This window comes from Danio rerio, chromosome 5 (genome assembly GCF_049306965.1).
Source record: "Danio rerio strain Tuebingen ecotype United States chromosome 5, GRCz12tu, whole genome shotgun sequence".
NCBI classification, from domain to species: Eukaryota; Metazoa; Chordata; class Actinopteri; order Cypriniformes; family Danionidae; genus Danio; species Danio rerio.
In genome coordinates, this window is record NC_133180.1 from 22,102,695 (window position 1) to 22,123,905 (window position 21,211).

Here is a 21,211-nt window from a genome sequence, read left to right on the forward strand (position 1 = left end):
TAGTTTTATGTTTAATCCACTTAATCATTAACAGTTAACTTAATTGATTTGTGTTGGGACAACATGAATGAATTGGATGGAACCCTGCATTTTTTACAGTGCAGGAAGATGCAACATTGGGAAATATTACAATTTCAAATAACTATTTTCTATATTCAAATATTTTAAAATGTGGGCTTGACATTAACACCCGCCAAATGCGGGTAGATTTCAGCTGTGACGGTTTAGACAGTCACTCCCACTAGCCACTTTGGCTGGTTAAAGAAACATTTTCAAATGTAGTTTTCTTAAAAAGCAGAGTTCAACAATAAGGATTGCCCAATGAGGGGCCAGCGTGAGCAATGACAGTAATAACTAAAGCAAAAGAAAGGATAATCACGTGCACGGTGAGAAACAGGCGATCCTGATGCACTGACAAAAGGCTTCAATGTCAAGGCTACTTTCAGGTGACGTGATGCGTGCAAGTGCTTGAAAGTTTCAAAAAGAAACTGCAAAAAGAAACTGTTCCTTGCGTGAAGCATCCTTGCCTGGAAATGTAACTGGGCTGATTGGTTCTCTTTTTAATAGACCCACAGTCCTGCTGCTCTCAAGAGCTTGAAATTTTTTAAAGGTCTCTTTGTAAGCTGCAGGTTGCTTTCACTTTAACCTTTTACACGATCCTCCTTTCATTACTGCACATAGGATGGTTTTCACCTGCTTTTTTTCCACTTACAGTTATTTTGGGCTAAGAATTTATTATTATTATTATTATTATTATTATTATTTTGGTGTGGCTAGAGAAAAATTTGGTAAATCCTTATTGCTGAGCCCTGAAAACTCATGTAAAAAAAAACTAATATCAATGTGACACTATGAAACCACAACCCATTTGCTTTTGGACATTGAGCAAGATCATGCACAACACAAAAAAGTTAAATGAATGAGGAGGCATGTGGACATAACAGAAAATCTGAATCAAGTCATTTTAGCATGCCAAAGTCAAATTTTATGCATTATTCATTCATTAATTTTCTTTCCGGCTTAGTCCCTTTATTAATCTGGGGTCACAACAGCAGAATGAACCGCCAACTTATCTATCATATGTATGTCTTTGGACTGTGCTGGAAACCGGAGCACCCGGAGGAAACCCACATGAACACAGGAAGAACACGCAAACTCTACACAGAAATGGCCAACTGGCCCAGCCGAGGCTCAAACTAGTGACCTTCTTGCTGTGAGGCCACAATGCTAACCACCGAGCCACCCCATTTTTAAAAACATTAAGGTTTTTGTGAAAGTGTAATAATATTTCGCAATATAGCATTTTCCTATATTGCAACACAAACCGATTAAGTGGATTAAACATAAAACAATTAAGCTCTAAAAAACTCTCAAGATTTGTTGTTTCAGCTCATTTTAAATAAGTAAATTGAAAAAGAAGCAAAATTATTTTGAATTTAAAATGCTTGATTTAATATATAAAATGTATTTTTCCAACAACAAAATTGTGGCTAGTGAAAATAAAAAGTGGCTAGTGATGTTGGGAAACTACAAGCCACAGTGGCTGGTGATCAAAAATCTAATGTCAAGTACTGTTTAGAATGTAGGTAATTCTTGTAATGCTACAACACAAATGTTTACAAATGCTGTATTAATTAAATCAAGCATTTTAAATTCAAATACTTTTGCTGCTTTTTCAAATGACTTATTTATAATAAGCTGAAACAACAAATCTTGAGAGTTTTTTTTAAGGACAACTTAATTATTTTATGTTCAATCCACTTACAGTAATTGTTAACTGCTAATTTAATTGATTTGTGTTGCAATATGGGAAAAAGCTATATTGTGAAAAATTATTACAATTTCAAAAAAACTGTAATATTTTCATAAATGGGGTGTCACGGTGGCTCAGTGGTTAGTACTGCCACTTCACAGCAAGAAGGACGCTGTGCATGTTCTCCCCGTATTGGTGTGGGTTTCCTTCTGTTGCTATGGTTTCCCCCACAGGCCAAAAACATGTGCTATAGGTGAATTGAATGAACTAAATTGGCCGTAGTGTATGTGTGTAAATGAGTTTGTAAAGATGTTTCCCAGTACTGGGTTGCAGCTGGAAGGGCATCCGCTGTGTAAAACATATGCAGGATAAGTTGGCGGTTTATTCAGCTGTGGCGACCCCTGATGAATAAAGGGAGTAAGCTGAAGGAAAATGAATGAATGACCGAATGAATGATTTTCATATATTTTAAAATGTATTTTTTTCCTATAATGGCAACTGAGAATTATAAGCAGCTATTACTGCAGTCTTCAATATCATATGATACCTAAAATGCTTTTTTAGGTTCTAAAGAGTGACTTCTATAATAATAAGAATTATTATTATTATTATCAATGTTAATAATAAAATCCATTTTCCTGCATATTCTTTGAGAAATATAAAGTTCAAAAGAGCTGTGAAAGCTTTTGTGCCACTGCAAATGTCTTTACCTGTCAAATTTCCCGATCAAATGAACATGTCCTTGCTGAATAAAAGTGTTTAATTTAAAAACAGACTTTTTTACCCTGGACTTTTAAATGGTGGACTACAGAACTGAACAAAGGCTTATCTTCCAATAAAAAAAGTCAGCTTTCACACGAACACAGAGACCCTCACCGTGTGCCTGCACCAGCCCCGTGACCTGCTGTCCATAGATGTCCGTTTTATTCCAGGAGAAAACATATATGAGGTTTGGAGCTGCAGGAAATGATTTGAGAAGCTGCCGACCCTGGACAGCCACAGACAGGTGGACTTTGGCCAAGCCCAGCGGGAGGGTGGAGTGGGTCAGAACCACCCTCAGGAGAGAGCGATAGCCTGGAGCTCTGGAGGAGAGGTAGCTTAACTTCAGTACTGTAGCAGGAATCACCACCTCCTCCTGAACCGCCTACAGAGAAAGAGAGACAGACGGAGATGTGCAGACACAAAGAAAAGGATAAATTAGACAGAGGGAGGGTGAGAGTGAGAGAAATTAATTGTATTTCTATTTACTGCGTGCACTTTCCATACAGAACAAAAACCAGAGCCAATGACTGTAATGCTGCCAAATAAATGTCCCATAAACACAGGTTGCGGTTCTTACAGCCTACAGATACACACACAAACACAAACACACACACACACGTGAGGTTTGTTCCAGCAGGGTGTGAGCTGCCTACTACAGTATCTTCCAACACAGCATCTTAACTGAAAGGAAATCTCCTGAGGATTGATTTGAAACGCTCTGCATGAACAGAAGGGCTGCGCAAATAAATAAAAAGTCCCCTGATTTCCTATGATACTGCAATTGGTATTATTGAAATTAGGAATAAAAATACTTGTTCTGTGTGGGCGACAAAAAAATTATATTGTTTCTGAGGGCATCACATCTAAATTTAGCTGAGAACTGGGTTCCTGAATAACTTTTTTGTCTGTTTTATTCATCAGTCAAATGAAAAAGAAGGTCTGTTTTCTTCAAACGGTGAGTAAATGATATGCTCAAAGTGAGCAAGGCATCAATATTAGAACGTCCTCGTTACATTATAATCAAGCAAGGTGTCAGGTTTACACAGTTTCACAGAACTGAGATTTGGACTCCTGCGAATGCTCACTTTATAATTTAAAAAAAATATGTCTACGCTGCAGAAACGTCTTTTTTTATACTGTGTATATGCCATGCTGATTATAATGGGAACATTCTTCCTTTTCTAGCACCACCTGCTTGGTGTGTATATCAAGCGTTACGACCTCTATTCAGCCAAGTGAGCAATTTCATGTGCTGGGTACACAATTTCTGATGCTCCCCTTCACACATTCTGTTGACCATAAGTAACTTTGCAACGACATGTCACCTAACTCTCATTAGAGCATCCCTTTTATTATTAACAAACGGTAGCATATTATTGCTTAGAAAATAACAGCGAGAAAATTAAATATTGAATACGTCATTTTTTTCTCATGGACATAATATTTATAAAGTAGCAGTAGTAATTTACAATGACGAAGGGCAGAGGGTTGCTGAACAACTACTGAGAGATTTCAGCTGCTGTCTGGTCGTTCACTGTCTTTCTACACCTCCCTTTCTTCATGTGTTCAATACTTTTTCCCTGTGTCATTTCATTTTATTACACCTAAGTTCATTTGTAAACTAAAGCCTGGTTTATACTCTGTGCACTTAAGTGTGCACGCGACAAACGTGGCGTCATCGCTGTGTTTGTGGAGGTGCGCTTTGGTTGTGCGCAACATAATTTCGGCTGACGAACTGCACCAAATATTTTTAGGGACTCGAACGAACAGTTTTTGCGGCGCCGCATTTAATTTGAGTTGAATATGAATCACTTTGAAGAGATTTTGTCTGAAACTGGTAAGCCCTATGCCTGTACAGCAGGGGTGCCCAAACTCAGTCCTGGAGGGTCGGTGTCCTGGAGAGTTAATTAATCAAACACACCAGAACCAGCTCCACCTTAATCAAGCTCTTACTAGATACTAGAAACTTCCTGGAAGGTGTGTTGAAGCAAGTTGGACCTAAACTCAGCAGGACACAGGCCCTCCAGGACCAAGTGTGGACAACCCTGCTGTACAGACATTTTATGATCTGCCCATGCATGATCATAGGGATAACCTGATGACCAGTAATTACAAGCTAGGAAGGTTTTAGTAAAAGTTTGGAAAAACCTGAAGGATAAGTTCGTTAATGCCAAAACTGATTATTTAATTACAGAAATATGTTTCTGACTATTTTGAATTTAAAATAATTTAATATTTACTAAACTATAATAAAGGAACAAATTACTTATTTGATAACACTGAAAAAAATATTTCAACCTGTCGGTTTACAACATACTGATGCCCTGTTTTCTGGACTTTATTGGTGATAATGGTTTATTCTTTCTTAATAAAAACATATATTTGTAGAGCAACCCATGTTCTGTTGTCATTAACATTTTGATAAACTATAGGGTAAATTGTCCGAGATATGAACAAAAGCAAGTGATGCATCAAAGTTGATTAAATAAATCTTAAATGGTTTAAAAAATCTTTACAAATCTCTATAATCATTAAAATTGTTTATAAAAATAATGTGTTTAAAAATCATGAATGATATTAATTATATAATGTAGTTCCTGAAATGTCCTACTTCTATGTTTATTCGTCTGATTTTACGGTGGGTTTCTTTTGATCACCCTCTGTCATTTAAAAAAATATCACAATGACAAACGCGTATAGTATAAAAAAAGCTGGTGGTGCGCGATGCGGCGCCAGGCGAAAGTAAAAATCAGGCTTAATTAGATTTGTTTTCTTTGCATACATGGACTTCTTTGATCACTATCAACATCTGATGAAGTTTTCAAGTCAACAGCCCCTATAGAAATATGCTTTCTGAGGAAAATAGGGACATGTTTAATACTTATTTACCCCACTGTAACTAAATGTCCGTTGGGGAAACTGTTAAAATAAAGTGCAAGCAGATACTGCCATAACATTTACTAATATACGAGTGACTGGTAGTCAGTAGTATGTGACTATATGATGACCTAAGTTATCATTATATTAGTCTTTTACCTGTAGCTCAGGTAGGACTGCTCCTCTCTCTTCACAGTCAGCAGCAAAGCGTGGAAGGGGAGCAGACAGAACAACGGCATGAGGGCTGATAAGGTTTTTCAGATCACAGACAGGTGTTTTGGATTCAGTTCTTTCCATAAAAACTCGGTCCAAGACCATGAACTGGTTCCAAGGAAGCCAGACCGACCGAATCTGGGACAAAAATGGGGCTCGCTGGAATACAAGAGACACTGAGATTCCACCCACTGCCAGAAGATCAAAGCTGGCAGGAAAGAAAACACAAACATAATTAGAAACAAAGCTTTATAGATTTTCTATTCAATATATACATTTGAAGTCAGATTTATTAGCCCTGCTGCACTGAAAAACATCCTTAGATTTACAAAATTTAAGCTTACAAAAAGGCTGAATTAAAACAAACAAATTAATTTGAACAAAACTAAATTGAACCCCATATAAATTGTTTGCAACAGTTTTGCAGACATCATTTTTTCAGTGTGTTAAATTTAAATTCTTTTATATATTTTTTCAGAATTTCTTTTTAACAGATGTTTTTTTTTTTACACATTTCTAAATGTAAGAGTTTTAATAACTAATTTCTATTAACAGATTTCTTTTATCTTTGGCTTTTATTTTTTACTAGATATTTCAGCATTAGTACATAGTACATAGTATTCAGCATTGCCGGCAGCTAGCTCTCTGCAACTCTTACATGGTCGCCCACTGAAGCTAAGTAGGGCTGTGCCCGGTCAGTATCTGAATGGGAGACCACATTGGAAAGCTAGGTTGCTGCCGGAAGTGGTGTTAGTGAGGCCAGCAGGGTGGCGCCTAACCTGCAGTCTGTGTGGGTCCTAATGCCCCAGTATAGTGACGGGGACTCTATACTGCTCAGTGAGCGTTGTCTTTCGGATGAGACGTTAAACCGAGGTCCTGACTATATGTGGTCATTAAAAATCCCAGGATGTCCTTCGAAAAAGAGTAGGGGTTTCACCCCCGCATCCTGGCCAAATCTGCCCACTGGCCTCTGTCCATCATGGCCTCCTAACACTCCCCATCATAACTGGCTTCATCACTCTGTCTCCTCTCCACCAATCAGCTGGTGCTGGTGTGAGGTCTGGCGCAAAAAATGGCTGCCGTCGCGTCATCCAGGTGGATGCTGCACACTGGTGGTGGATAAGAAGATTCTCCCCAATGTGTGTAAAGCGCTTGAGTGCCCAGAAAAGCACTATATAAATATAAGGAATTACTATTAATTATTATTATTATTAAAGTGCATTTTACTGTAAAGGTTTAACTAGGTTAATCAGGTTAACTAGGCAAGTTAGGGTAATAATTAGGCAAAAAAAAAAATGCTTAAGAGGGTTAATAATCACCTTAAAATGGTTTTATAATAATTTAATACTGCTTTTATTCTAGCCAAAATAATACAAATAAGACTTTCTCCAGTAGAAAAAATCATTATAGGAATTATTGTGAAAATATCCTTAAATCCTTATAAAATTTAAAAATTATTCTAGCCGAAATAAAACAATTTTCCAGTAGTAAAAACATTATAGGAATCAATGTGAAATTTTTTTTGAAATTTTTAAATATCACTTGAGAAATATTTGAAAAAAGACTAAATATTGCATAGAAGGGCTAATCATTTTGCCCTCAATTGTGTGTATACACAACCATGTGTGTCTATACAGTATGTATATATTATGATATATATAGTTTTTACATTTTTGATTGTGCAGTAAAATGGTCATTCCTGTTCGCCGAGTGTCTAATTCATGAATGAATTACTTGTAAAGTAAAAATATGCACACATTCAAAAGTAATTTTAAAATGTAGATTATTGACAGAGTTTCTATGACATGACCAAATTATGTACAATACATTTTATTTGGCTGCTTCTGTAAATATTTTAATTATTCTCACACAATAAAAAGGCTATTTGTTTCTATCTATAAGCTCATATGTTTATTATGTTTGCACATGGTTGAACTATTTTTCTTAATTATTTATGTTTAATAGTAATATATGCTCTGTGTATAATAGTTTATGTCCTACATTAAATAAAATAAATAAAAAAGCAAAGCAAAAAAAAACATATATTTTATTTGCACCAAAATGTTTTTATACAACTTGTCCATACGCTTGTTTAGTTACTGTACTGATATTTGAAAGCGTTGCATTTTGCAGTTAATTATATTTTATAATATATGGAAGTATGAATAAGAAAGACATTCTGCAATATTATAAAATCATTGTTTAAAATGAGGAATGGCAACAATCTCAAACAAAGAATAACTGCAAACTTGAATTTCATGCAACAGAAGTGTAGGTGTTAGCAAAAGAATAAGAAATTCTTGTAAAATATCCAATCCATTTATTTTTTTTTTTTTTGTATTCAACTAGCTGACTTTTGCCTCCCACTGTATGCATAGAATGGAGTAGATACAGTATGCAGGACCTACACAACAAGCAGAAGATACTGAATGCACTGCATAAATAAAGAGGAATGTTCACGAGAGATTATAACAGTGTGTGTTCTGTTATATGTCTTTCTTTGCAAAGTGCATTAGAGTGTGTGTTACCTGCCGTCTTGCCGGCTGAGTGTGTACCCATACTCAGGGTTATGCTGAAACGTGACGTTCACGCCAACGAGAGGAGTTCCATCAGAGGCCAAAACCTGACCTCGAATTACACACACTCGACTGCACAGAGAGAGAGAGAGAGAGAGACGGGAGGTAGAGAGAGAGGGAGGGAAAGAGAGGGAAAGAATGAGTGCAGCCACTGCAAGAGAAACCAGGATCTGTCAGGAGAGATCGAAGCTGGGAGAGCAGCACTCTCTTTCCAGTAATCAGAGAAAAATACAATACATGCTTCAATCGATCGCATACTTCCTCAAACTAGACGATGATGGCAAAAATCATTTTGGGAGATTATTTTTGGGGTGAGTCACACTGCTCAAAGCACAAGCTGGTATTGGATCAGCATAGGAAAGCCAGAGGCGAGTTCACTTCGCATGTGCTAACCAAACACTTTCAGTGGTGTGTGGATGTATTTACAAAACATCACAATATTCATAATGCATTTTTGGATCTGTTAAGGTTTTTTCAAACACTCACTTTTCTTCAGGAACCAAAAGCCACATTTTATTTACCAAATTAATCTATTATACTATATTTACTGTTTATAAAATTGCTAACATTTTTGAAAACTTTCTTCAGTTAAACAAAGAGAAAACTGAAGCCATTGCGAACAAAGATGAGGTTCTCAAGGTGAATGCATACCTTGGCACTAAGGGTCAAACAACAAAAAATAAGGTCAAGAATCTTGGTGTGTTTCTGCAGTCAGATCTGAATTTCAATAGTCATGTCAAAGCAGTAAATAAATCAGCATACTATCATCTAAAAAAAATTGCAAGAATTAAAGATGCTTTGATTCCAGTGAGGAGAGAAACGTGTTCATGCTTTTATAAGCAGCAGGGTGGAATCAGTTTCCACAAATGATCAGATGAGCTCCAACATTAGGCATGTTCAAATCAAGACTTAATACACATCTGTTTAACTGTGCCTTTACTGAATGAGCACTGTGCTACGTCCGAGAGATCGCACTATTATGTCTCTCTTTTCTTTTTAATTTTTTTTACAAACTGTTTTAACACATTTTCATCTGTTTTTATCATTTTTATTTCTTTTATTTTTTTTTCTTGTTCCTTTTATTCTTGTTTGTGTAAAGCACTTTGAATTAGGATTGTGTTTGAAATGTGCTATATAAATAAACTTGCCTTGCCTTAACATATGTGACCCAGGGCATTGGACATTGCATTCATACATTTTTCTTTTATGCCCAAAGATTATTAATTAATAATGAATTATTAATATTTATTATTAGTACATTAAGTAAAGATCATGTTCCGTAAAGATATTTTGTAAATGTCCTAAGGTAAATATATCAAAACTATATCAAAACAATTTTGATGAGATTTTTATTGAGAATAATTTGCTTAATTTACATAATTTTATCAGCTTTAATGGCTATTTTCTTAATATTTAGATTTTTTGAACCCTTAGATTCCTGATTTTCAAGAAGTTACATCTTAGGCAAATACTGTTGTATCTTAAAAAAACATACATCAATGAAAATCTTAATTATGCGAGATGTCACTTACAGGGTCACATACATAAAAGTCAATGTTTTTTTAATGAAACACTTTAAAAATAAACCCTGAAGAACTTGTGTCTCTATTCTTGTGACAGAGCATCATGTAAAACAAAGGCTCTTAAATTAGCATTACCATCATGTTATAATGGTGCGATGAATCTTGCATTAAAGAACGGACAGTCCATGCCCTTTTTCTCTCAAATGACATTCTGACCTTGTTTTTCCCTTCTTTTTTAGCCAAAACATTGCCTACATTAGCAGGCAAGGGCATGCTTGAGTTTGTGCAGTATCATTTCAATTTCGCATATGAATGAGGATGTCAGAACGGATGTGAGCTGCTGGCTTAAACGGCCAGTCAATGCTGTCAGTCGTGACCAAAGTCTGAGCTAAGATGTCTGTCGCTGTCTGACAAAAAAAAAAAAGACAGTTGATGTCGCAGAGTCTGCCTTTGCTACTACTCAAAATCTCAGCGGGATCACACAACAATCATAACAAAAACAAATAGTGTGACTTTACAAGAAAATGACGTGTATGTAAATACGCTCACACATTTATCGTGAAAAGAATATCAGACATCTGGGAAAAATCACCTTTAAAAAGATTTACATTTTTAAAATTCATTCATTTTCTTGTCGGCTTAGTCCCTTTATTAATCTGGGGTCGCCACAGCGGAATGAACCGCCAACTTATCCAGCAAGTTTTTTACACAGCGGATGCCCTTCCAGCCGCAACCCATCTCTGGGAAACATCCACACACACACACAATTTAGCTTACCCAATGAACCGCCAACTTATCCAGCAAGTTTTTTACACAGCGGATGCCCTTCCAGCCGCAACCCATCTCTGGGAAACATCCACACACACACACACACACACACACACACACACACACACACACACACAATTTAGCTTACCCAATTCACCTGTACCGCATGTCTTTGGACTGTGGGGGAAACCGGAGCACCCAGAGGAAACCCACGCAAAGGCAGGGAGACCATGCAAACTCCACACAGAAACGCCAACTGAGCCGAGGTTCGAACCAGCGACCTTCTTGCTGTGAGGTGACAGCACTACCTACTGCGCCACTGCCTCGCCCACATTTTAAAATGTTTGGCAAAATGTTGGGATTCATGAATGAATCACCAACTATTCCTGCATATATTTTACGCAGTGAATTCCCTTTCAGCTGCAACCCAGTACTTGGAAGCACCCATACACACTTGCATTCACACATGCACTCATACACTAGCAGCCAATTTTGTTTACTCAATTCACTTACTGTATAGCGCATGTCTTTAGACCAGGGGTGGGCAAACTTGGTCCTGGAGGGCCGGTGTCCTGCATAGTTTAGCTCCAACACTAATCAAACACACCTGAACATGCTAATCAGTGTCTTCAAGATCACTAGAATTCTATAAACAGGTGTTTTTGATTAGAGCTGGAGCTAAACTGTGCAGGACACCGGCCCTCCAGGACCGAGTTTGCCCACCCCTGCTTTAGTCTATAGCAAAACCTGATCACCTGGAGGAAACCCATGCGAGAGAACGGGGAGAACATGCAAACTCCACACGGAAATGCCAACTGGCCCAGCTAGGACTTGAACCAGCGATCTTCTTGCTGTGAGGCAAAAAAAGGATCTTCTATTATCATGATCTATTCACACACAACAAAATATTTTTCACACTTTAACTATTCACACTGAGTGCAAAGCAACTCAATCTGACCTAACTACTTGCAGTTTTTATTAGTGCTGTACTCAGATGTACTTATCATTATCCAGCAAAACATCTACTAATTTAATTTATAATATTTTGGGGTGGTTTAAATGAAGTGGCCTTGACTACTAATTAAATCCAATGTACTTATTGTTTTCATATTGTATTGCACAATACTAAATGGTGCTATTGAGGTGAGCTAGAGGTAAGGGCATGGACAGATGTGGTGGTGTTTGTAGGTTATGTGTGGGTTAGAGTTTACCGGATGGGCTAACAGTGTAATTATACATGTAATTACAAAAATTAATTACAGATGTAATTATCTGCTGATGTTTTTAAAAATATAAGAACAATGTGAAAAAAAAACCTTGTATGTACAATAATATGTGCATTGCACTAAATAATTATTATTAAATAGAAGTACATAATAGTTAAGGCCAATTAATATAAAGTGGGACTCAATAGAAAACAAATTGAAAAATTTAATAAATTAAAGGGTGTCACGGTGGGTCAGTGGGTAGCAAGATCGCCTCACAGCAAGAAGGTCACTGCTTGGAGCCCCGGCTGGGTCAGTTGGCATTTCTGTGTGGAGTTTGCATGTTATCACCGTGTTGGTGTGGGTTTCCTCCGGGTGCTCCGGTTTCCCCCACAGTCCAAAGACATTCGAAACAGTTGAACTGGGTAAGCTAAATTGTCTATAGTATATGTGTGTAAATGAATGTGTATGGGTGTTTCCCAGTGTTGGGTTGCGGCTGGAAGGGCATCCTCTGGGTAAAAATATATTCTGCATAAGTTCATTCCGCTGTGGCGACCCCTGATTAATAAAGGGACTAAGTCGAAAAGAGAATGTATAAATGAATAAAATAGGTTAACAAATAAGCAAATAAATAAATGAATGAGTCTATTATTAATATGCTTCATAATTACTAGGTAGTACACTGAAATTAATTAAAGTTAACAGTAATCAAAGGATCTTACAGATAAGATAAAAAGTGTCAGATCGTGACCAAAGTCTGAGCGAAGATGTCTGTCAGTGTCTGACCTAATAAAACAGCAGCATCTGCTTTTGCTTCTACACAGAATCTCTGCTGTATTGCACAGCAGTCATAAAAATACAAAAGCAGAAGAGTGATTTCACTGGAATATGATGTGTATGGTAAAAAAAAGCTAATCTTACGACCAAAATAAATATAAAAATGCTGCTTCACCTGTAAAAAAAAAGACTTTGTGTGCATTTGAGAGTGCAAATATTTACAAGCGTTTGTTTTTCACCTGCTGTCAAATGGCAGGTCTCCTGGTAGTATGTGTGTGCTGTCCCGTCCGATGAGGAATCGCACACGCTCGAAAAACTGACGCGAAGGGCGAGTTTCATAAGAGGTGTGGCTCTGCTGAATGATGTCACGAGGGTCAGGAGAGCCTTGGCACAGTGGGGCGCTCGCACACACCTGCTGACTACAACAGTCTGGGTCGACACAGTCCATGAGACCATCTGAAAAACACACACACACACACACTTTACATGAGACATGTAGCCTTGATGCAGGTTGCCCTTGCTCAGCGTGTGTCTGTGTGCACATGATCTCATTTGTCAGCTCCATTAAAGGGGATCTGTGCTTTTACCCTCCCACAGGAGAGAGTCTCAGAGAGAATAACCCAGAAACCTCTCACACACACTCACACATATGTTTACTTAGATGCCTTTAAAAAAGGACATGCCTATTACAGACTTTCACTGTTTAATTTGAAGCTGGTTTCAATCGCTAATTACTCAAATAAATCTCTGAAATATATATTGTTTTGCATGGACATGCCTTTTACAAAGTATATTTTTGTTAATCGCAAATCACCTTACATACATGTTTTATGCATTTTTTGCCCATTATAATCAACCCAGGCTCATTATGGACATGTATCCCAGTATACATTTTTGAAGAGAGAGCGAAACATGTCTCAGGAGCTACGATTTTTTTTTGCAGTTTATTTTTAGTTTAGTTTAGTTTTATTTCTCTCATCATGAGTGCCATTCGCGCCTACTGTTCTCACATAAATCCATCAGAGGCCACTGTCAGCTGACTGTGGAACCGACCGACCGACTGATTAATCCCCTCTCCCAACCCCCTTCTCTTAACCCAGGGGTCGGCAACCCGCGGCTCTAGAGCCGCATGCGGCTCTTTAGCGCTGCCCTAGTGGCTCCCTGGAACTTTTTCAAAAAATGTTTGAAAATGGAAAACGATGAGGGAGGAAAATATATTTTTTGTTTTAATACGGTTTCTATAGGAGGACAAACAATCTTAACGTTTTCCAATGCTGTAAAAGTGTGTAGAATATTTAATTTCAACATTTCTGTCAACGAAGATTTGCGTCATAGCCTGCGACACACGTTTCTATCAGCAGGGCGGGATGCCAGGCAGGTAGCTGTTGTAAACAAACCGGCGGCTGTGTGGTGCGCCATGGAGCGCAAGCTGTCTTTGCCAAAGATGTACAGCGGGGCACGCTTTCTCATTTTCCCTCCCTGAGAGAATTCTAAGAAGCCCACCCCGATCACTCACTCAACGGTAATTATTTACAAGGTGCGATCGTTGATATGCAAACCCCTAACCCCAACCGTCATTGGGGGAAAAGCAAATCGTACTAAATTGTACGAATTAGATCGTACAAATTCATACGAATTAGCCACTAAATGAAAAAGTTACGAATTGCTGTGAGATTGTGTTGGTTGAGCACATTCCCAGGAATGACTCGAGCTGATCTTGAAATGGAAATGGCAGACTGCGTTTTATATATATATTTTATATTAATGTTAAGCACCTTGGGTCTGAGAGTAACGCAATTTCGATTCTCTGTATGTCTTGTACATGTGGCTGAATTGACAATAAAGCTGACTTTGACTTTGACTTTATTGCACTGTTTGTTGCACAGATAAGGGGCACGTTGCACGTTAATTTTGATGTTGTTTTTTGGAATCCTGAAAATAAAAATAAAAAAACATAAAAAAATCTGATTTCTTTATTGCATTTCTTTAATTTCATCCAAGCAAAACATAATGCAATAATATTGTAATGAAGTTAAACTTGATCATTAAACATAATTCATTAATATTGTAATGAAGTTAATCTTGATAATTAAACATAATGCATTAATATTGTAATGAAGTTAAACTTGATCATTAAACAATTCATTAATATTGTAATGAAGTTAAACTTGAACATTAAACATAATTCATTAATATACTGTAATTAAGTTAAACTTGAGACGGCATTGTACAACAGAGTAGTCACGTGGCGCGTCATTCTCTACAGGATGCACTGCAGGGAAATGAACATTTAATCATGAAGGCTCAGTATGTATTTGTAGCCAGCAAAGTCATTTTTATAGTAGCCTAATATAGCTAATATAAATACATACAGCATGTGTTGCCATCATTATAAGGCTTATATAAGGCTTTTAATTTTTTGCGGCTCCAGACATATTTGTTTTTGTTTTTTTGGTCCAATATGGCTCTTTCAACATTTTGGGTTGCCGACCCCTGTCTTAACCCAACGAACAGTGTTTTCTAAAGCAATCAAAAAAAAAAAAGAAAAAAAAGAAAGAAAAGCCCTAATAGTCGCCTGATTTTTACCACGTTTTCACATGTTACCATGTTATCACGCTGTTATTTACTTGTTTATTTTTTTTTTGCCATTTGTTCTACCTGCTTTCTGGAACAGTTCCTCATCGGAACCGAACTATGTCGTCACCCCTCTAAGTCTTAAAACCTTCGACGTACAGTGCATCTGGAAAGTATTCATAGCGCTTCATTTTTTTCCACATTTTTTCATATTACAGTCTTATTCCAAAATGGAATAAATTAATTTATTTCCTCAAAATTCTACAAACAATACCCCATAATGACAATGTGAAAAAAAGATTTTTTGAAATTGTTGCAAATTTGTTAAAAATAAAAAACCTGAAAAATCACATGTGCATAAGTATTCACAGCCGTTGACGTGAAGCATTAAATTGAGCTCAGGTACATTCTGTTTCTGAAATAAATTAATTTAATCCATTTTGGAATTAATGTGGAAAAAGTGAAGTGCTATGAATACTTTCCGAATGCACTGTTCGTGACGTGCAACAGGGCAAACTGGTGACAGCAAAAAAGGCATCCACACGGAAGTAAGATAGAGGTAAGGTACACTGGTGTAACCTCTCTACATAATTCACTTTCTCCAGAAACGTATTCAGGGCTACATATTCACAATGAGCCTGTGTTACAGTAATTATAATACCATTCAAATGTTTGCGGTAGGCAAGATTTTTCAGAGTTTTCTCTTACACTAATAAAGGCAGTTATTTTGTGAAACTGTAACACAACTTAAATGAACTATTTCTATTTTAATATTTTAAAATCTACATTATTCTTGGTACATTGTCAGCAGCCATTACTACAGTGTCCTGTGGCGCATGATCATGCAGAAATGATTGTTATATGCACAGTTCTTATTATAATCATTAACATTGAAAACAGTTGTGCTGATGAATTTTCTTTTGAAAACTCTCATATATTTGTAAAATGGTTCAGAAGCTCTAAAGAAGAGTTTTTATCTGCAATAGAAATCTTTTCTAATATTATAAAAGTCTTTACTGTCACTTCTGTTTAATTCACAGAATCCTTGCTGAATAAATACATAATCATTTCTCTAAAAACCCTCTTTGAATGGTCATGTATGAACAGTTTCTTTGTAAGAGTTAACCTAAAGCTTCATTCATTCACACAGCTCATCTCCTATAGAGTTCTTTACCGCTGTCATTATCTTTACTGTCATTGCACTCGGTTTCCATGACGACGTTACAGCCCGGCCCGCTCCATCCAGACTGGCACACACAATGCCAACCGCTCTGCTCCAGCGTGCAGCGTCCATTACCGTTACACAACCCTGGGCAGGCATCTGGGGGAGGAAAAACGACAAAATACCATTAATCATGTCATTACTTCTTCAGACTCGGAATAAAGCTGTTCACATAAAAGACATCACAAAGACATCTATTCATTTCTTCATTCACTCTAACGCGCACACACTTACCTTTATCAAACAGATCCAGGTAATGTGCGGCTGAAAGAGTTACAAAATGAAAGATGGAGAGAATAAAGAGGAGAAATTACATTGGAGACATACTTCAGAGGAGCTCTGTGTGTGAATGTGCACTGGTGTTTTTTTTTAAAGTGTCCCTGTCGTTTACTGCCTTAAGCGTATATTTGTCCCCTGAGCTTCACAGACTGTTCTCATCATGAGCGCCACAATTAAAGGAAAGCGCCGTGGCTCCGAGGGAGAGGAAAAGAATGAAAAAGAGGAAGACAGAGAGGGAAAAAAAGACAGACGGGGAGGAAGACAGACTGTTTGGTTTATACAGTAGATCATCTAACAAGGCAAAAACACAGCTCTATCTTGGTTCACTGTCAGTTGATTTACATGTTTCATAAAAAATGCATGATCCCTGTCAAATTAAGGCTGAAAAATGGTTGAAAAGGCAAATGCTCATCAGGAAATGATATTTACAAAGTGTCTGGAGCATGATTTCAAACAACTGCCAGTCAGAACGAAGATTGCCTTTTTTATGCTAACGTGTTAATCAAATGTGACACCCCGCTGTCAAAGGTTTGGCAAAATGTCGGGTAAATATCAAGATTGAGATGAGATGTTACTAAAAAAAAGGTTGTTAAGGGCCTATTCACATGAAGAACAGCACACAAAAGCACAGGAAAACACAAACACAATTTGACACACATTTTCAGATTCACATAAATACAGCAGATTTCGATTTAAGTTCTTATTAGTGTTGAAAAAAAAATAAAACACTACACATCAAATTTCAGGGTTTAAACTATTTTGGTTATACTGCTAAATTTAATTTAGCTGTTAAAACATAAATATTAATATACTGTTTAAAAAAATTGCTTAAAGTTATTATACACTCTCAGAATAAATGGTACAATGTTGTACCAAAGAAGGTATAAACCCTTGTCACTCTGGCAGTAAATTTTCGTGGGACAGAATTGTACCTTAAGACAAAAAATACACATTTGTACAATTGCAGTTTGTACGTTTAAGGACATCATTTGTATCATGGGAAACCAAAATGTACCTTTGGTTTTTAAATCCTGCAGATACAATATTGCACCTTCATCAAAGGTACAAATCTGATCCATGAAGGTACCACTGCAGTGACAAGACACTTTGTACCTTAACAGTGTCAAATGTATTCCTTCAAGAACTATTAAAAGGCATTTTGCTTCATCCAAAATGTGTTGATTTGTTTTCAGTAAATAATTTATATGTATTTTATCAAATACATTTATTAAACAATGTTTAAGTTTACCAAAAAAGTTTATGTTGTGTAAATACACATTTTCACAATAAAAAATAAAAATACTTTAACATTAATCAACAATAATCTTTTTTTGCTAAACATTTCACAACACTTTTCACGAAAATGAAACACATTCTCCCATGTCCAATATAAAAGATTTTTTCTTCAGTTTTCACACAATATCTTTGTAATTTTTTTTAAGTTAATTTACTCAATTTAATTTTTTTTAAAAATAGAAATAGAATTATGCAAAATATTGTAATGAGATATGCACAATATTCGATTCGTTTACAATACTAAAATGTCTGCATGAACACATATGCAGGACTTTTGCCAGCTCATGTCCGTAGTGGAAAGCAAACTGATAGTGGATATCAATGTATGCTCACCAAACAATTATTAAAAATGACTTAAATGTTTAGTTTACAATACCTATAATCTTATGTTTTGCCAGTTGTTTAGTATTATAGAATTTAATAATTAATGTTTAGGAGTTTCTATAAACATATCCTTGTTAATGATGATTCAGGTTTTAATACAGAAATTATTCATAAGATCATGTTTGCATTTCCAGTTATATTTATTTTCATAGATATTGTAATAAATATAGAGTTGTCCAACACTTATGTACCTTTTTTATGAGAATAATTGCCTACCTTCATTTCAATTGTACCGTAAAATGTACTGTACAGAACAGTATCACAAGAGGTCTTTTCTGTACTATATAAGGTACAATATTTACAGATGTACAAAACTGTTTCTTAGGGAACATTTTTGTACCACTGTGAACCTTTTTTCTGCGAGTTTGCAAACTTAAAATTTAAACACATAGGAGATCAAAACTGGAAACCTATAACCATTGACTTTTATAGTATTTGCTTGTCCTACTATGGACAACAATGGTTACAGGATTTGTAAAATTCCATTCAATTAATCTTAATTTATAAAGCCCTTTTTATAGCATAGTTTGTGTCAAAGCAGCTGAACATAGGTGAAGTTCTAGTAAATAAAACTTTAGTTCATTTGTCATAGTTTAGTTCAGTGTAATGCAGATGTCACTGCTGAAAGACAAAATGTTTTCTTTTGTGTTCAACAGAAGAAACAAACTCATAAAGATTTGGAATCAGTTGAGTAAATTCTCATGTTCATCTCTTTAATGTGATTAAAACATTAGAATTTAGTCTTCAAATGAATAACAAAATAAAAAATAAATCAAAAGTGGCACATCCCTTGCATTTATAGTGGACAAGTGTCACAGATTGATTGTGAAATCATATTTTGTTCTTTCTGTTGATATTTTGATTCTGTGTTGTAGTTCTACAACACCTTGTATTGCATTCATTCATAATTCAAATCTACCAAATTTTCATAAATAGATGTAAATGAGACCGACCAGATTTCCTCTGAATACTTTATTAATGAGAATGAATAACTAGCTGTTGTAAAAATCCAATTAAATCTGTGTAAACAAAATCCATCTTAGCACTACAGAATGACATCAAATCTGCATTTAAAGTGACATCTAGATGCATTCACACTGACAGTTTAATGAGGTGGTATAAATGGATTTACTTTGCAATGGGAATTGTGCGAATAAGGTTATGATACCAATGTTTTAAATATGAAATCTTGAGGAAAATTATGCTAAGATTTAAATGGAAAAAATAATATTGCCAGAAGTTGGTGTAGATCTGAATGATTTATTCACGTAATGATTCATTCAGGTGATTCATTCAAAGTGGCTGATTCATTCAGGAGTTAAGAAAGTAGCAGTTTCCATGAATGGCTCATTGACTGATCAGGGTCATTTAAAAATGTAGTCATGAAACACTGCTGTGTGATTTTATTGGGAAACGGTTTAGCAGCTTAATTTCATTATCAAAATACACCATCAGAAAAAAAAGCAACACAAGCGGTCACAAGGTACATGCTTGTGCCTAAAGGGTCCATATTAGTACAATGTTACTTATTATTGCCTTCAATTTTCAAAAAGTATACTATTGTTCAGTTTAGGTACTAATATTTACCTTTTAGGTATCAGTATTGACTCAAATGCATACCTTTTGCAAAGAAACTAAACCCATGATACCTTATGTACTATCATTTATGAAAGTGCAAGGTAGAAACACTGACAAAGTTCTGTCTAAAATGTATTTTAATATTTATTTTGTTAGTCATATTTGATTTGCTCTGATAAAAACAGCACTCTTTCTTGTCATAGTCATAAACAGTCATGTTCTAAATACAAAACAGAACTCATGCCACAGCATTTCTGAGCCAACTTCTTAGAAGTGCCAACTTTTGCAATCATTCCTGACATTAAAATCACATTATAGAGATTGAAATGAGCAATAAAAGCTGAGCGCTACAGTGTGTTGATGAATGTAATTGCATCGTCATCTCAGAGAAGTTTCTAGAAATTAACAGTACACCTGTTCCAACATACCAGTAATTCTTGCATAAAGAAAACAGTTGTGTTTGAGTTCATATGACTTCCACTTAAACGAGGACCTACACAGAACTTGTACTTTATAATCCAACTAGAAAAGTAACGTTCGTAGACAGAGTTTTTTTGTGGCTTGAGAAAGGCCTATTCTAAAAGTTTAAAATAGATTTAAAGTTTAAATCATTGAATGGGTTTGAAACAGTTATAACTACATATATGTTTCTAGTATGCATGTTTCTAGCATGAATTGTTTCTTGGAAGGCAGTTGATAGAGTGTTCCGGGTGGTTGTCAGGTGGTTGCCAAGGCATTGCTACTCAGTTGTTTGGTTATTCTAAGTGGTTGCTAGTATTTTGAGTGGTTGTTAAGGCATTGCTAGAGTGCTCCAGGTGGTTTCTAAGATGTTGCTAGGCCATTGCTAAGGTTTTCTGAGTGGTTGCTAAGGTGTTCTATGTGGTTGCTAAGGTGTTGGTAGGTGGTTGCTAGGGTGTTATGAGTGGTTGCTAAGCGGTTGCTAAAAAGTTGCTACATGGTTGGTAAGGTGTTTTTGGGCAATTGCTAAGGTGTTACTAGATGGTTGCTAAGGTGTTGCTAGGCAGTTACTGAGTACGTTGCTTAGGTGTTCTAGATTGTTGCTAAGGTGTTGCTAGGTGGTTGCTAAAGCATTGCTATGTGGTTGCAAAGGTGTTGCGAGATCGTTGCTAAGGTGTTGCTAGGTGGTTGCAATGGTGTTCTAAGCTGTTGCTAGTCGTTTGCAAAGGTGTTGCTAGGTGGTTGCTAGGGTGTTCTAAGCTATTGCTAGATGGTTGCTATAGCATTGCTAGATGGTCGTTAAAGTGTTGCTAGATGGTTGCTAGGAGGTCGCTAAGGTGTTGCTAGGTGGTTGCTGAGCAGTTGCTTAGGTGTTCTAGGTTGTTGCTAAGGTGTTGCTAGGTGGTTCCTAGGGTGTTCTGAGTGGTTGCTAGGTGTTTGCTAAGGCATTGCAAAGTTGTTGCTAA

The 21,211-nt window shown here is 36.3% G+C and overlaps 2 protein-coding genes across 9 annotated transcripts in view; one reads left to right on the top strand and one right to left on the bottom strand.

Moving 5' to 3' along the window:
- Positions 1-21,211, bottom strand: part of tenm1 (teneurin transmembrane protein 1) — a 542,101-nt gene that overhangs the window by 77,078 nt on the left and 443,812 nt on the right. For 5 of the 8 annotated variants that reach the window (XM_068221426.2, XM_009301393.5, XM_009301391.5 and 2 more), the window contains 6 exons: positions 16,485-16,514; positions 16,203-16,349; positions 12,694-12,910; positions 8,134-8,253; positions 5,552-5,813; positions 2,630-2,897 (listed from right to left, as the gene is read on the bottom strand). In XM_068221426.2, the coding sequence (XP_068077527.1) occupies positions 2,630-2,897; positions 5,552-5,813; positions 8,134-8,253; positions 12,694-12,910; positions 16,203-16,349; positions 16,485-16,514 (1,044 nt within the window). The remainder of the gene's footprint in view (positions 1-2,629; positions 2,898-5,551; positions 5,814-8,133; positions 8,254-12,693; positions 12,911-16,202; positions 16,350-16,484; positions 16,515-21,211) is intronic. The other 3 variants (XM_073952089.1, XM_009301392.5, XM_073952090.1) reach the window with 1 other exon arrangement.
- Positions 1-21,211, top strand: part of LOC141385799 (uncharacterized) — a 460,928-nt gene that overhangs the window by 69,345 nt on the left and 370,372 nt on the right. The window lies entirely within an intron of this gene.